Source organism: Solanum pennellii, chromosome 1 (genome assembly GCF_001406875.1).
Source record: "Solanum pennellii chromosome 1, SPENNV200".
NCBI lineage: Eukaryota > Viridiplantae > Streptophyta > Magnoliopsida > Solanales > Solanaceae > Solanum > Solanum pennellii.
This window is the reverse complement of record NC_028637.1, coordinates 101,991,992-102,009,333: the sequence shown is the minus strand read 5'-3', so window position 1 is coordinate 102,009,333 and position 17,342 is coordinate 101,991,992. Positions and strand designations below refer to the sequence as shown.

Below are 17,342 nucleotides of genomic sequence, written 5' to 3'. Positions count from 1 at the left end.
GCGAAAAAATCTTTCCAGGATTTGAATCAAGAATTACTAAATCAAACATTTTATTAAGAATTGATATGTTCAAATAAAATATCATGAAGGTTTTATATTGTTCTCTTGTATATTAAAATATTTTTTTTCCAGAGTCTTGGTATATAGGTTGAATTGAAACAAACAAAAAAACAGTTAAGTTGGTTAACAAAAAGAGCCAATGTTGGCACACTGAAATTCTCATGTCACACTTGCACACGGCTGCATTGAAAGCCACCAAATTAAACCACTTGAAACAGTTTCATGCGCAGCTCTTTCAACGCTCTCTCTGTTACGACAACTATTGGGTGGCGCAGCTCATCAAACTCTGCACGCGCCTCCACGCTCCGCCCACTTATGTTAGCCGAGTTTTTGATTCAGTCCACCAACCCAATGTCTTTGTTTTCACTAATATTCTCAAGTTCTACTCTCAATTGGGTGCCAACAGTGATGTTCTCTACCTGTTTGACAAAATGCAGAAATCCAATGTAGCCCCTGATGCCTTTGTATACCCGATTCTCATCAAAGCATCTGGAAAATGGGGCATTGTGTTCCATGCTCATTGTATCAAGATGGGTCAGGATTGGGATAGGTTTGTTCGCAATGCGATTATGGATATGTATGGAAAGTTTGGGCCTTTGGAGATTGCGCGGGAACTGTTTGATGAAATTCCTGAGAGAGCTGTTGCAGATTGGAATGCTATGATTTCAGGGTGTTGGAATTGGGGGAATGAAGTTGAAGCGAGGAGTTTGTTTGATTTGATGCCTGAGAAGAATGTGGTTACTTGGACTGCAATGGTTACTGGTTATTCAAGAAGGAAGGATTTGGAGAATGCTAGGAAGTATTTTGATCAAATGCCGGAGAGGAGTGTTGTGTCTTGGAATGCAATGCTGTCGGGGTATGCTCAAAATGGGTGTGCTGAAGAGGTTATAAAGTTGTTTAATGAGATGATGAGTTGTGAGGTTTGCCCTGATGAAACTACATGGGTTACTGTCATTTCTTTGTGTTCTTCGCATGGTGATGTTAGCCTTGCCGAAGGGCTTGTTAAGATGATAAATGAGAAGGGTGTTCGCTTAAATTGTTTTGCAAAGACTGCTCTACTTGACATGTATGCTAAGTGTGGGAACCTTGCTATGGCTAGAAAGATCTTTGACGAATTAGGTACATACAAGAACTTAGTTACATGGAATGCAATGATTTCAGCATATGCAAGAGTTGGTGATTTGGCTTCTGCGAGAGGGCTCTTTGATAAGGTGCCTGAGAAGAATGTCATCTCTTGGAATTCAATAATAGCTGGTTACGCTCAAAATGGACAATCAAAAGTGGCTATTGACCTTTTCAAAGATATGATAGCAAAGGATGTGCTGCCAGACGAAGTCACCATGGTTAGTGTGATCTCGGCCTGTGGCCACCTTGGGGCTTTGGAATTTGGTAATTGGGCAGTGAATTTCCTGGAAAAGCATCAAATCAAACTGAGCATTTCAGGTTATAATGTTCTGATCTTCATGTATTCCAAGTGTGGTAATATGAAAGACGCTGAGAAAGTTTTCCAATCGATGGAAGCCAGAGATGTGATTTCTTATAACACATTGATTACAGGTTTTGCAGCTTATGGCAATGCCATTGAAGCTGTTGAATTGTTGTGGAAGATGAAGAAAGAAAATATTGAACCAGATCGAGTAACCTATATAGGGGTACTAACAGCATGTAGTCATGGTGGACTGCTAAAAGAAGGTCAAAGGATATTTGATTCAATCAAAGATCCAGACTCCGATCACTATGCATGCATGGTTGATTTGTTAGGTAGAAATGGTAAACTAGACGAAGCAAAATGTTTGATTGGAAGTATGGCAGTGCATCCGCATGCAGGAGTATATGGTTCCCTTTTACATGCTAGTCGAGTTCACAAAAGGATAGACCTGGGAGAGTTTGCAGCTAGTAAGCTCTTTGAAATAGAACCAGAAAATTCAGGTAATTACGTTTTGCTTTCAAATATATACGCCTCAGCAAGAAGATGGGAAGATGTAGACAGGGTGAGAGGGTTGATGACAATTGGAGGAGTAAAGAAAACGACTGGATGGAGTTGGATTGAACACAAGGGGGAGATGCACAAGTTTATAGTGGGTGACAGGTCACACGAGCGAACTGCAGATATTCATAGAGTGCTCTCTGAAACAGAAAAGAAGATGAGGTTAGCTGGATATATGGCTGATAAGAGCTGTGTTCTAAAAGATGTTGAAGAAGAAGAGATGGAAGAGATGGTAGGGACCCATAGCGAGAAGTTGGCTGTCGCTTTTGCTCTTCTTGTTACTGAACCACACTCGGTCATAAGGGTGGTGAAGAATCTCAGGATATGTAGGGATTGCCACACAGCAATCAAAATCATTTCAAAGATGGAGGGGAGGGAGATCATTGTTAGGGATAATAATCGGTTTCACTGCTTCAGTGAAGGGCAGTGTTCTTGTAAAGACTATTGGTAAGTCATGCCTTACTGTACGATCCACACTGATACAAGATGGTTTGTTCTCATATCAGCAACATTGACTAGGTTACAGAAAAATAGTCAGTCATGCTAGACTATCGCAATGTGGTGAATCTTTGTCAGTATGCTCAGAGATTGCTGACAACAGCTATGTTCGGCTGTGTAGTTTTTTCCAGCAGCAATATTCAAGTTGTGTGAATAGAATTACACTACATCATTGAGAAATGGTTCACGAAAGGATATTGGTTGATTTGATTTTCTATTATGAATGTGAAAAGTTAAGGGGTGTGATTTTCTGTATTCAAGAGTAAGGATCACAAAAAGTTTCTGAATTCCACATACTACCGCAGTGTAGTACATATAGATAACTCATTTAAGTAAAGGAAGATGAAAATGGATTCAGAAACACAAGATGATAACAGGCACAAATTTCATCTAAAACACAATCCGAAAGCAAGATAACAGAAAGCAAATGTTCATGAAATGGACATCCCAATTCCATCAGCAAACATTTAACTTTGACATAGATTACATTTGATAACTGAGCTAAAAGTCCTAGATCTTCCAACACCTCCACTTAATTGATGTTGATCTAAAAGTCCCACAAATTTTAAACTCTAGCTCTCTTGCTACTGCAGCTGGGACACTTGTACTGCTTGATATGCTCAGCTTTTGCTGGGGTAATCTTCACACATTTGCCATGGAACCATCTCTCACATATATCACAGCAAATCCAGAATTCATCAGTCGCATAATTATCACCACAGGCTCCACAGAGAGTTGCCCCTTGTTCTTCTTCTTCTTCTTCTTCTTCCTCCTCCCCACTTTCATCCTCCATTGTAGGTGGAGACACCTTTACTTCCTTGGGTTGGGGCTCTGGCTGTCGAGGCTGAAAATCAAAGATAATAGCTGAAAACATGTGCTCAAACAAAATGGGAAAAGAAACAGTAACTATATATGTTAGGTCCAGTATATGAGAACCTTTCCACTTGATTTGCTTTTGCTGCTATTGTTGTGAGCGGCATCGCGTGCCTGCTTAGCAGCTCCAGTAACAACCTCAAACACTGTTGGGAGATCATTTGTCATTTGGAAAAGCCTCTTCCTGTATACATGATTCCCAAAATAAAACAATTATCCTCACTAAATTAATATCAGATAACCATTTAACCAACGTAAGCCACCTATGTTGCTCGGACTCTCCAATATTGATGCCATACTTGTGTCAGATCCTCCAAAAAATGCACTGATCTTGGAGGATCCCACACACCCCATTGCTGTTTATGAAGAATCCGAGCAACATAGGAAAGCACATTAATGAGATTGGACCCTAGCTAGACAAACTATCCAGACACTTGACAGATATAAGTCAAATTTAAGTTGACATTTCTGGACATGTATGCATGATTATGGAATCCCATGCAACCAGTTTCCCAGTATAAACTCCAGCTTATGACAATTTCAGTCATATTTTCACATCCATCAATATTCTCTAACGGTCTAACCTACAATGGCAGCAGACACAAAAAGTGGAGGACTTCCAGGGTAGAAAAGAGGGACCAAAACCTGCTACTAGAAGTTCCTCTCCATCATTATACAGCATTTGAGCCGTCCCGAATGTACCTAATATTCAATGATGGTACAGCCTACAGCCAATAATAACAGATGATGGTAAATCTCTCAAGATGTCAGAACTCCTGTTATTCACTCAGCTGAGCACCTATTTTATTCAAAGAGAGTACATTCAGAAACACCAGTTGATGGTAAGCATCTGGACATGTCAGGCATCCCTACCTTTGCTGAACCAAACATTATCTTATTCAATGATGCCACAACAAATGCCACTTAGTGAATGGATTTGCTTTTGTCTAACAACTAGCACCAAATAACCTTCCTAGAATAGCGAAAAGGACAAAGGGCGGTGCAAATCTAGAATCCTTATTTATAAGGTAATAGCAAACAGATTATAGTAGAAACTAAAAATGAAAGATGTCTGGGATCTCATCACACCAAGATTATCATTGCAACATCTTATCAGTATGCTCACCAAGACAAAGAAATAAGACATCTTTCATGATGCAAAGAATATGAAACACTGAGTAAATGAACTTAGGTTGAAGATGCCACACTAGATGAACTTTGGTTGAAGGTGGACTCCTATATATTGCCTAAATAATCTAACTGCTGCAATTCTCTATCCTAGAGTTCTAGCTTAGTAATCCTAATTACAAAAAAGTTATAGTTTAGAGCTTTATCGTCATAAACTCAATATATTTGCAAGTTCTTCGTGCTTTGCGAATAAAGTATATCCTTAGAATGAAAAAAGATGTCTTAAACTGAACACCATCTATCCTAGAGTTCTAGCTTAGTAATCCTAATTATATAAAAGTTATAGTTTAGAGTTTTATCGTCATAAACTCAATATATTTGCAACTTTTTGGTGCTTTGTGAATAAAGTATATCCTTAGAATGAAAAAAGATGTTTTAAACTCAACACCATCAATCAAGCACAACATTGTCTATGTGAGCTTTCATATGCCGATAAAGGAGAAGATTTGGAGTAGATTAATGGCAAGCATAAGATTGTTAAACTATGATGAGTTCTAAATACAGAATCTTGGAGACACGGAAGCTAATACAGTGAATCAAACCCAATTTGTTCTGGATAAGGCCTAAATTCATGAAAGATTGATTGTTGGGTCAAGATACCTCAATGAGGAGCAGCAAACAGGTCAAACACTACGTGCTAAGAAAGAAGACAAAAAAAGGTTCCGATGTATGGGTTAGAAAGGAACAATTCCAAAAAAGAGACACTTTCATAGCATGATTGTTGACTAAATTTCTTCTGTGACTTCTCATGAAAATGATCTCACCTATGAAACAAAAAAGAGGGACAGCAACCACAGAAGCCAATCTCCCTAAAATAGAACAATGGAGCACACAAGTTCTAGATGCACTAAATGATTGCGAAGGTGAATTTTATTTTATTTTTTGATCAAGTAAGATGAGTCATTAATAGGCATCAAGTATATGCAGCAAAATCAAAAGAAAACGAAAAACATGGAGTTCAACAAAAACTGACAAGTAAGCTCCTACAGGAAAAAATACGAGTTTTAAGCAGCACGAGGAGAACAACTATGGCAAAGAAGTAGCTCAACTTATGCCACTAGATCCACCCCTGAAAAGATAAGAAGTAATCAAGCAAAAACTACCTAATAGACAATGCAAAGACAGAGTTTAGAAGGGAGGGCGGGTAATCTACACAGAATTTTAATAGCAGGGAAGCACATGGCACAACACTAATTTACGTTTGACAAAAGGTAGCTGCAGGCCTCGAATGTCTTCCATCAAACAGGAAAATCATGCAAATTCAAATGAAATTACAATGGATATGACCAAGTTTGCAAGACAGTTAAAATGATAAAGGTGAATCTACTGGCAACAAATTTTATTTTACCTTTCACTCTTGCCGAACCCAAACCGTGCGCCAAAGTAGAATGCAACAGAAAGCAGCCATGAATCACTATGAACAGCAACAAGTGATAACCAGTCTTTCTCTTGCATTCCATCACGTGCAAAGTTTATGCCTAATGCTGGCTCCGGAAGTTCTGGAGGCACCTCCTCAACAGGGAGGTTTACTTCCCATGTTTCATTAGGAAGCCCATAGAGACACAAGTTCTCCTTTTCTGAAAGTAAACATTTGGTTAAATTCAGAATTTTTCATAAACACTTCATAATTGATCTGCATAAGTGATCTATAGAAAACAAGAATTGAACATCCAATGAGGGAAAATACCCAACAAGCCTCAAAACAAGGAAAAAGAGAGGGCAAGCTGTGAAATGAAGGGGAGAAGAATGATGCAACACGAGAGAAAAATGAATTATCCTTACAACTTCCAGGCCGTAATAAACTATCTACAAAACCTTCAGTAACTGTGTAATTGATTGGACTAAAAGCATTTAAGACACTAACTGTCATAAAGACTGACACAGCTGTTTGAAATATAGAGGGATTAGTCTATTGATATCATTATCACAAAGGTCATAATAAGCAGTTCCATAAATGGGGACAAAATAAAGAACAGCAACAAAATAGAGAACTTAGACCAGTTCTTCAAAATAGAGTTGTTAACAGAGACTATCGAATAAGTATAAACAGTTAGAAACTCCACAGAAGAAAGGAATCAAATAATCGGGATAAAACCACATTATGCTCCCCTAATATATCAAATACTTCAAAAACATTTCATGAATAGCAAGATAAATTATGGTTGGAGACACTGTCACTGTGATAGAGAAATGATGACTCATTGCTACATAAAAGAAGCTTTACACCTCTTCTTCCTTGAGAACTGATAAAAAGTCATCAAGACAATGATGAGAACACTTCTGACACTCTCACTAAACGACATAAAATTCTAAGTAATGATCTCATTTTTACAGATCATGTTCTGCAAAGCAGTTTTAGATCATGATAATTCTGTTGAAAATGCAGAAGAATTACTCTTTCATATCGAAGGCGACAATTAACTACTTAATAAAGATATGATCTTTCTGTTCCTGCATAACACCAAAGCAGAACACCAAATGACAAAATGATGTAAACTAGGGCTGTTCAAAACCGAACTGAAATCGATAAGCCGAATCGATAAAAAAGTTATTGGTTTATAGTATTGGGTTATTGATTTAGTGGTTTTGATAATGATTTTGATTTTTTTTGTTATTGGGTTATTGGTTCTTAACGATTTAAAGTTTTTTCTTAATGGGTTAACCAATAACCCGATAGTAAATAAAATAATTATATTTATACCATTTTGTATATAAAGTTCTCGACTTGGAGTTTAATTTCCTAATTTTATTTTTGGTTGTCTCAAACACTTGATTATTCTACAATGTAAAAGTGTTTGCTTTTGAGCAAGATGTAACTTGTGAACTCAAGTGCATGGTTTATTTGGTTTGTCACCTTATTTTAAAGTGATTTTCAATGTTTTTTCTTTTGTGTCAAATCTTAACGGTTAAACCGATATCCGAACCGATAACGATAAAAAGCCGATAAGCCAATATCATAATGGTTTATAACGGTTTAACATCTCTACAAACCGATAACCAATAAGCCAACCCGATAAACTTCAAAACCGAACCGAACCGACCGATACACAGCCCTAATGTAAACAGTCAGAAAGCTCTAACATGAATTTTAGGCCACTCCCTGGGACAAACAACACTGAAATTACAAAAGTGACCCAAAAAAAAAAAGGGACAAGAAGCAAATTACAAAATTCTGAAATATTAAAGAGTGACAAAGTCCTGATTAATCACTCAACCAAATCGCTCAATGAGAACATAAAACAGCAGAAATTTGAAGAAATCTATAGCCTCCAAGACATATACTGCATTTAGAAATACAGCTCAAGCTCATAGCACAGAAGAACCAAACGTGAATATTGACGGACCGCAACATCCATCAAAACTGAGCAGCAGAAAACTCACCAGGATCACACGACTGATAGAACTTCTCGACATCTGCATAATTTTTTTAAGAACATCGTAATTAGTAAAACCAACAAAATTCAGGAACACCCAGAATGAAATTATGCTCAAAACCCCATAAAAAGTGCAAGAAAATTTCAAGAAAAAAAAAAGGAAACAACACTACAAACCTGTAGTTAGTGCTTTAATTAAACCAGCTCTACGACCTTTGAAATCGTTGAATACTTCTTCTACAGTCCTAGGTACCGTATTTTCCATATTATCCTTCTCTTCACTCAATTTCTAACCACCCCACAAGAAAAAAATCGAGTCTTTGAAAAAAAACAAGAAAAAGGGTTGAAGAAAATTAGGGTTTTTCCCCCCAAAGAACTAGGGTTTCCTCTTCATGTTGCCCAAACTTTAAAATTAGCTTGTTATGTGCTGTGAAAAATGAAGATTCATAAAGTGAAAAGCTCAAATTTTTATGAGAAATTGTGAGAAGTAAGTAGAGAAATTGTAAGAAACGGATATATAGAGAGAGAGAAAGAGAAGAGGAGGAAGAAAGAGGAAAGTGGGGTGGTGGGGAAAGGGTTTTAGTAGCAGCATTTATTTGAGTTTCTTTTTTGGTAAATAGATACATGTAGCACTAGTGTACGAGTTCTTGGATCTATTGGTTCTTTCAAAAATTAAGAAAAAAAAAATAAAAAATTGTGGCAGATAGAGATCAGAAATCTGATGTGAAATGTCTTTTTATTTGTTTGTTAAATTATAGCAATACTCCCAACTTGAGAATATTTTATTACAACTTAGGATGAAGATTTTGCCTTGGACAATGGAGAGGGATTCTTCTCTCTTCTCATCTTTTCTTTCTTGTTTGATGATGAGGCAGAGGTGTTAAAAAAAAGGCTATGATGTTTGCATTTTGTGGGTTTTGATTTTGACATTTGTTTGTTTCCAATAATCGCTTATTTAAATTTTATAGTTATCAAAAAGGTTTTATTTTTATTCAAATGAGATAAATACGAAGGGTTTTGAGAAAGTCTTGAAAAGTATAGAAAGTGATTTGACAATCATGAATCTTCACGAATAAAATTGAGCGATAGAATATAACACATAAAATTAGTTGAAATTGCGCAAGCTAGTCCAATAGAATTGTTGGTTTGTGATGCGGCTTCAAATGCACTGTTGTTCCTTTGGAAGCAATCTTCATCTTTCTTTTTTTTTCTGGCTGGGTTATGGTAAGTTGATTTTGCTAACCTAAAAATTTATCTTATTGTGATTTAATTTACGGGGCCCAACTAATTTTGGGATTAATTTTTAGGGTTTTGACTGATTCGTTTGTTACTATTACTGATTTATTTTGCATTTAAAAAAAAATTCAGGGAAGAGGTTTTATAATAGATGTGAGAGAGCAAGTGTACACCTATTGGGTTGCGTATAATATTTTTTCAGATGAAATCACAGCAAGACGGTGATTTAAGTGTAAAGACAAACTCCAATACTGAATTAAGGTGAGTAGCTTTATCACTAGTTCTACTTTTTTTTATTTATATATAAATAGGTAGTGGAGCAGCATTGTTTTGTTGTTAATGGCGTATGTTATAGTATTAGTCGTATTTTAATAATTTTTGTTTTTGATATTTATATGTTGTTTATATTATTTGTTATACTTGATTCAATGATATTTAAAAACAATTTCTCTGTTTCCACAAAATTATAGTAAAATTTGTGTACCTACTGGATTTCACTGGATATGTGGATTGTTCTTCTTCTCAATCACTTCGATTGTTCCAATTTACAAAGGTTATCAAAAGAGAGCATGGATGGGTAGGTTCATTCAGAATGCGGTTATGGGTATGAATGGGAAGTTTTGATCTTTGGAGATTGCACAGCAACAGTTCGATGAAATTCCTTAGAGAACTGTTGCAGCAGATTGGAATGCTTACCATTTTCAGGGTATAAACAGCTTATTGCAATGTGATTGAAGCTGGGGTGTAGTCATGGTGGACTGGTATAAAAGGATGGACCTTCATAAGTTTAAGCAGGTCGTTGTTCCGGTAAAAATACAGAAGTGAAAAATGAAAATGGATCTTCAAACACAAGATGATAACAGGCACAATTTCTTTAAAATCTAAAACGCAATCCGAAAGCAAGATAACAGAAAGCAAATGGACAACCCAATTCCATCAGCAAACATTTAACTTTTGACATTTGATAACTGAGCTAAAACTCCTACACCTTCCAACATCACCACTTAATTATTCTTGCCACAATTTTTAGACTTTAGCTCTCTTGCTACTGCAACTAGGACACTTGTACTGTTTGATATGCTCAGCTTTAGCTGGAGTTATCTTCACACATTTTCCATGGAACCATCTCTCGCAAATATCACAGCAAATCCAGAATTCATCAGTCGCATAATTATCACCACAAGCTCCACACAGAGTTGCTCCTTGTTCATCCTCTTCTTCTTCTTCCTCCTCACCACTGTCGTTCTCCATTTTAGGTGGAGACACCTTTACTGCCTTGAGTTGGGACTCTGGCTGACGAGGCTGCAAATTAAAGATGATGCAGAAAACATATGCTCAAACAAAATGAAAAAAATATATATATATACAGTAGTTCTAGATGTTAGGTCCAGTATATGAGAACCTTTCCACTTGATTTGCTTTTGTTGCTATTGTTGTGAGGGGCGTCACGTGTTTGTTTAGCAGCTCCAGTAACAACTTCAAACACTGTTGGGAGATCATTTATCATTTGGAAAAGCCTCTTCCTGTATACATGATTTCCAAAATAAAACAATTATTCTCTCTAAATATATCTCAGATAACCATTTAACCAATGGAAGACACATTTATGAGATTGGACTAGTTAGACAAACTATCCATACACTAGACAAATATAAGAGATTTAAGTTTAACATTTCTGGACATGTACACATGATCATGGATCCCATGCACCAGTTTCCCAATATAAAATCCAGCTTATAATGATTACAGCCATAGTTTCACATCCAGAAGATTCTCTAACCTACAATAGCAGCAGATACAAAAAGTAGACCTGTTACTCAAAAGTTGCTCCAGCCTCCAAATATTATACAGCATTTGGGCTGTCCTGACATGTCAGACATCCTTTGCCTATTCAACTAAGCACTAACATATTCAATGATGCTACAGCCAACAATAACAGTGATGATCTCTCAACATGTCTGAAACTCCTACTATTCACTCAACATACTATTTTATTCTATGATGTTACATCCAACACACCGGCTGATGGTAAGCATCTCAACATGCCAAGCATCCTTGCTTCTAAACCAAACATTATCTGATCTAATGATGCCCACAAAATATGTCACTATGCAAATGCATCTGCTTGTCTAATAACTAGCACCTAATAACCTTCTCCAGAATACTGAACGGACAAAAGGCTTTGTAAATCTATATTCCATATTTATAAGGTAATGATAGACAAATTCTATAGAAACCTAAAAATGGAAGATGTCTGGAATCTCATTGCAACAAGTCATCAGTATGCTCACCAAGACAAAGAAATAAGACATCTTTTTTTTAACGAAGTTATTAGTATATCGCAGGCATAAAGTAGATGCATAATAGTTACAAAAGTACAGTAGCAAAAGCATCAACTCTCCTTCACATTGCTAGTTAAGAGTCGGGGAGCTGGCAAAGTTCAGAAAGGAGCCGGAAATCGAGAGGGATAAATAAACCAACTATACAAAAACATGAGGCAAGTAGCTTTTACATTAAAAGCATCTTCTATTACTATCATTCCAGATACTCCAAAAAATGGCTGCAGGTATCATTTCCAAATTCCCTTGATGCTGCTACCAACTTTCAAAGCAACTACAGCTTATCGGTAAATCTTATCATGTTTTCATGACACAGAAAATATGAAACACTGACTAAATGAACTTTGGATGAAGGTGGACTTCTATATATTGCCCAAATAATCTCACTGCTAGAAATTCTCCACTCCAGAGTTATAACTTAGTAATCCTAATTACAGCTAATACTTAAACTTCAGAGTTTTACTGTTATAAACTCAATATATTTGCAGCTTCTTGGTGCTTTTGTATATAAAGTATATCCTTAGGATGAAAAAGATGTTTTAAACTCAACATCATCAATCAGCCACAACTGTCTATAAGAGCCTTAATATGTCGATGAAGCAGAAGGATTGGAGTAGATTAACAGCAAGCATAAACTTGTCTAATTATGATGAATCCTAAATACTGAATCTTGTAGAGATGAAGCAGATAAGGGAATCAAACCAACCTTATTCGAGATTAGCCTAGTTCATGATTGATTGATTGCTGGTTTAACATACCTCAATGAGAGGCAAAAAACAGGTCAAAAACTACATTGTAAGCAAGAAGACAACAAAAAAAGAAACATGTAACTGTTTCTTCAACAAAGATCAAAGGGAAAAAAGGGAGCTCCAACTGTTGTATGGGTTAGAAAGTACAGTTCTGGGAAAGAGATGTTCATACATGATTGTTGACTAAATTTCTTCAGTGATTTTTCATTGAAAATTTTCTCACCTATGGAAAAAAAAAAAGCGGACAGCAATCACAGAAGCTTATCTCCCTAAAATTGATCGATGGAGCATACAAGTTCTGGATGCACTAAATGCTTGGGGAGATGAATTTTAAGAAGCATGAGGGGAACTGCTATGGGAAAGACATAGCTCAACATATGCCAGTAGATAAACCCAGAAGATAAAAAGAAACGCGAGCAGATATTACCTAACAGACACTGCAAATTCAGAGTTCAAAAGAGAGGGTGGATGTTATTTTACCTTTCACTCTTGCCGAACCCAAACCTTGCGCCAAAGTAAAATGCAACAGAAAGCAGCCACGAATCACTGTGAACAGCAACAAGTGATAACCAGTCTTTTTCTTGCATTCCATCACGTGCAAAATTTATGCCCAATGCTGGTTCAGGAAGTTCTGGAGGCACCTCTTCCACCGGGAGGTTTACTTCCCATGTTTCATTAGGAAGCCCATAGAGACACAAGTTCTCCTTTTCTGAAAGTAAACATATGTTTAAATTCAGAAATTTTCATAAACAATTCACAAATGATCTGCACAAGTGATCTAAACAAGAATTGAACATCCAATGAGGGGGAACACACAACAAGCCTCAAAGCAAGGAAAAAAAGAGGGCAAACTGGAAACAAAGGGGAGAAGAATAATGCAACACGAAAGCGAAACTTATTATCCTTAAAACTTCCAGAAGGACTAAGAAAAATTAAGAGAGAGATATACTATCATAAGGACTGACACAACTGTTTGATACAGAGAGGGAGTAGTTTATTGATATACATCGTCACAAAGGTCATAATCAGCAGTTCCATAAATGGGAGCAAATAAACAACAAAAATGAAATAAACAGTTAGACACCGCATAAAAGAAAGGAGTCAAATTTTCAGGATAAAGTTACGGTATGAATCACTGCGATAACAAATACTTCAAAAACAATTATCGAGTGCTGGCACAAAAGAAAACCTCTAAAACTGCCAAATACAAACAAAGAATTTCCATGTTTTTTCACATGCCAGAAATAACAGAACCTCCCCCACCCCAACACCCAACCCCTAACCCCCCCAAAAAAAACAAAAAATGAAAAAGAGAACAAAAACTTACCAAGAAAGAGAAAAACAAGAAAACAAGAATATTTATTAATCATAAGGTGACAATATAGTATCTAACCACTTTAACTACCCTGCCTCCAGACACCTTAAGTAAGTATACAGAAAATGCACGCATTTACATTAAAAGAAGTCATGAAAACATTAAAGTGCTTTCAGTCTGCAATAATATGCAATCATATGTGCTTTTACCCATATCATAAACAAGATTAATGATGGTTGGAGACACTGCGTCACTGTGATAGAGAAATGATGATCACTGCTACATAAAAGAAGTTTTACATCTCTACTTCCTTGAGAATTGATACACAGGATTACAATGCATAGATTTCGGATATTGACATCCTAATTAAATGACTAATTAATCAAAAGCGAAAAGCTCTAAGGTCCGTTGGGGATTTAAACACAAATAAAGTGTGGGCTTTAATGAAAAAAAGGTGCAAATCGAAAATAAAAAATAAAAAAAAATATACACATAATATATACACACACATACATACATACATTTGGTACAAGACTCATAAATATAAGCATGAAAAACAAATCTATGGACAAAGAAATCGAAAATTTTCACAATAAAGTGAAATATCAACTGTTAAATGTTGTCTCCTCAGACAACACCCATTTGCAAGGAAAAGTTTGACTTAGAGTCTTAACGATGACACTAAATAAAACGCACATTAAGTGAGTCGAAGCCCTCAACATGTTTGGAGCTTCTCTTTCAAGGCTTAAGCACAACTTTGACAACACTGTAAATGACATAAAATTCTAAGTAATGATCTCACTTTTACAATTCATATTCTGTTGTAAATGCAGAAGAATTGCTTTTTCAATTGAAGCGATAAACTACTTCACAAAAATACAATCTTTCCATTCCTTGCATAACACCCAAAGAAGAACATTGAATGACAAAATGATGCCAACAATCAGAAACCTCTAACCATAAGTTTTAGGCCACTCCCTGAAAGAACGAAATTGGAATTACAAAACCAACACAAAAACAGGATAAGAATTCTGAAATGTTAAAGGTCACAAAGTCTAATCAAGTGACTTATAATCATTTTAACCACATTTAACAATGAAATTCCAAGATACAGAAGGAACAGTCCCAGAAATTAAAAGCTTATAGCTTATAAGAAATATACTACATTTAGAAATACACCTCAAGCTCAATAAAACAGAACAACCAACTTCGCTAATATAGATGAACCACACAATCCAATGTAAAACCGAGCAACAGAAACTCACCAGGATCACACTGCTGATAAAACTTCTCAACATCTGCAATATTATTTTTATAAAAGAAACAAAAAAATTAGCAAAACCCAACAAAATTCAGCAACACCCAGAAAGTAATTAAGCTCAAAAACCCATAAAAGTTCATGAAAATTAAAAAACAAAACTACAAACCTGTGGTAAGTGCTTTAATTAAAGCAGCTCTACGACTTTTGAAATCGCTGAATACTTCTTCTACAGTCCTGGGTACCGAATTTTCCATACTAACCTTGTCTACACGCAATTTCTAACAAATCCACAAGAAAAAAAAATTGAGTCTTTGAAAAAAAAAACAAGAAGTGGGTTGAAATAAATTAGGGTTTCCCCCCAAGAACTAAACTTTCCACTTCATGTTGCCCAAAATTTGAAAATTAGTTTGCTATGTGCAGTGAAATGAAGATTTGATAAAGAAAAAGCTTAGAAATTGTAAGAAGTAAAGTGGCAGAGATTGTAGAGAGAGAAAGAGAACAAACAGCGGGAAGAGAAGGAAAGGGTTTTTGGTAAATAAATTACTTTCTTATCTGTCTTTATTTTATTTGTTTTTATTTATTTATTTATTTATTTGGTAAAAATAGATAACTATTGTGTAGCACTACTCTACTGGTTTAAAAAATAAAAATTGTTAGAAATCTGATGTATAAGTCTTTTTATTTCTAGTTAAAGTCATACCATACTCCTAACTTGAAAAAAAAAATTAATGAAAAGAATCACTTAAAGACACAACTTATATTATCATATTTTTAGAAAGAATTTATCATTTATAAATTTTATAAAGTCTCTATTATCTCCTATTTTTGGAAATATATTTTATAAATAGTGATATATCGATATGTTAAGTGATCTATTTAAAATTGAGATGTTGAGTGATGTATTAGAAATAGGAAAGTGTTGTATCGAGATATTGTGTGCTATAATCAGATTCTATCAAAATGAGACATAAGTGATATGTCGATACATTGAGTGATGTGTCTGAAATTGAGACGTAATATATCAAAATATTGAACAATATATTTAAAATCAGAACTCGATATATCGAAATGTTTTAGGATGTATCCGGTAATCCGGAAATATGAAAAAATTTAAGAGATTTTTGTACTTTGGTTAAAAAAAAAAGAATATGACCTGATTAGCTCTTAACATTATGAAATTTTGTATAAACTTTTCGTACTCTATTTTATTGATTAGGAGAAAAAATCTTATCTGTTTGTCCATTTATAATTTCAAACATTTTTAAAAAATAATAATTTATATGAATAATTTATTATAATATCTGTTCTAATCTATGTTTTGGTATTACATTTTTAAAAAATATTAAATAATTAATATTACAAATATAGATATTTTTTCGATTAATTTTTTAAAAACAAATAAATATATAAATAAAAGTAGACGATTAAAAAAACGTATGATTGCATTTGTAGGTTTTGATTTTGACATTTGTTGTTTTATAAAAGTTGTGGGGATATAAATAGCACGGATAACTACTTAGCTTTATTTATCGAAAGGTTTTCGTTTTTTTTCCCAAAGTCATAAGGTATATAAAGAGTTAAAAAAAAATAATTGTGCACTTTTGACTGCGTAAAATTATAAAATTTTAGCTTTAAATTATTATCAGAGACGAACTTCTGTAACATAACTTTTTTAATAAAAATTGTGGGGATATAAATAGCACGGATAACTACTTTGGCTTTAGTTATCGAAAGGTCTTCGCTTCTTTTTCTTTTTTCCCCAAAGTCATAAGGTATATAAAGGAATTAAAAAAATAATTGTAAACTTTCAAGCGCATAAAATTATTAAATTTTAGCTTTAAATTATTATCGGAGATGAATTTTTATAATATAATTTTTTGTGAATAAAGTTATTCGATATAGTAAATGATAAAGTAGATAGCATAAAATTAATGTAAATTTCACTAATATAGTTATATGTAATTGTAATTTCAAAGGCAAAATAAAATTATGGTACTTCACTAACTCACACAAAATCACAAATATCTTTCTACAAAATGGACTTGGAAAACGATTCCTCTATATCCATTCTGGCCCATTTGGATAATTTTTCTCTTTTATTTAGATTTGAGATAGAATAAAATTTACGATCTAATTTATTTTTGATAATAGTAATTTAGGTGTGAGTAAGTGAAAGTATAATAAGTTTATAGTTGAAATTATAGCTATATGACTATAGTGATTTTTTATTTTTATTTTTTAAAAGGAGTCAAAGTTATATACTCCCTCTCCCTCAATCTGTGCACTTTTCATGTTTCAAGAGTCAAACTGTTTAAGTCTGATCAGAAATTTGCGTATGAAATCTTAAAAAAAGTTAAATGAAATCTATATATTTTTAAATTACATAAAAGTACAATAAGTCACAACAATTGACATCAAACTATTTAAAAGCTATATGAAAAATTTACGGTCAAAGATAGACT

The 17,342-nt window shown here is 34.6% G+C and overlaps 3 protein-coding genes and 1 long non-coding RNA gene across 4 annotated transcripts; 2 read left to right on the top strand and 2 right to left on the bottom strand.

Annotated features, from left to right (window-relative positions):
• Window positions 1–73: 73 nt before the first annotated feature.
• LOC107007816 (pentatricopeptide repeat-containing protein At1g14470) lies at window positions 74–2,798 on the top strand. Its single transcript, XM_015206610.2, has one exon. The coding sequence runs from the start codon at window positions 222–224 to the stop codon at window positions 2,496–2,498; it is 2,277 nt and encodes a 758-aa protein (XP_015062096.1). The 5' UTR covers window positions 74–221; the 3' UTR covers window positions 2,499–2,798.
• Window positions 2,799–2,878: 80 nt separating this feature from the next.
• On the bottom strand, window positions 2,879–8,652 carry LOC107007817 (PHD finger protein Alfin1-like). Its single transcript, XM_015206611.2, has 5 exons — window positions 8,158–8,652; window positions 7,988–8,020; window positions 5,955–6,183; window positions 3,482–3,602; window positions 2,879–3,389 (listed from the first exon to the last, which is right to left on the bottom strand). Exons 1-5 carry the CDS (start codon window positions 8,243–8,245, stop codon window positions 3,111–3,113), a joined length of 750 nt encoding a protein of 249 aa, XP_015062097.1. The 5' UTR covers window positions 8,246–8,652; the 3' UTR covers window positions 2,879–3,110.
• Window positions 8,653–8,762: 110 nt separating this feature from the next.
• On the top strand, window positions 8,763–12,552 carry LOC114077593. The gene is made up of 3 exons (XR_003578970.1): window positions 8,763–9,204; window positions 9,349–9,477; window positions 11,562–12,552. It is a non-coding gene; the product is annotated as an uncharacterized LOC114077593 (long non-coding RNA).
• LOC107008303 (PHD finger protein Alfin1-like) lies at window positions 10,039–15,425 on the bottom strand. Its single transcript, XM_015207319.2, has 5 exons — window positions 15,047–15,425; window positions 14,885–14,917; window positions 12,785–13,013; window positions 10,619–10,739; window positions 10,039–10,518 (listed from the first exon to the last, which is right to left on the bottom strand). Exons 1-5 carry the CDS (start codon window positions 15,132–15,134, stop codon window positions 10,243–10,245), a joined length of 747 nt encoding a protein of 248 aa, XP_015062805.1. The 5' UTR covers window positions 15,135–15,425; the 3' UTR covers window positions 10,039–10,242.
• Between the last annotated feature and the right edge of the window lie 1,917 nt (window positions 15,426–17,342).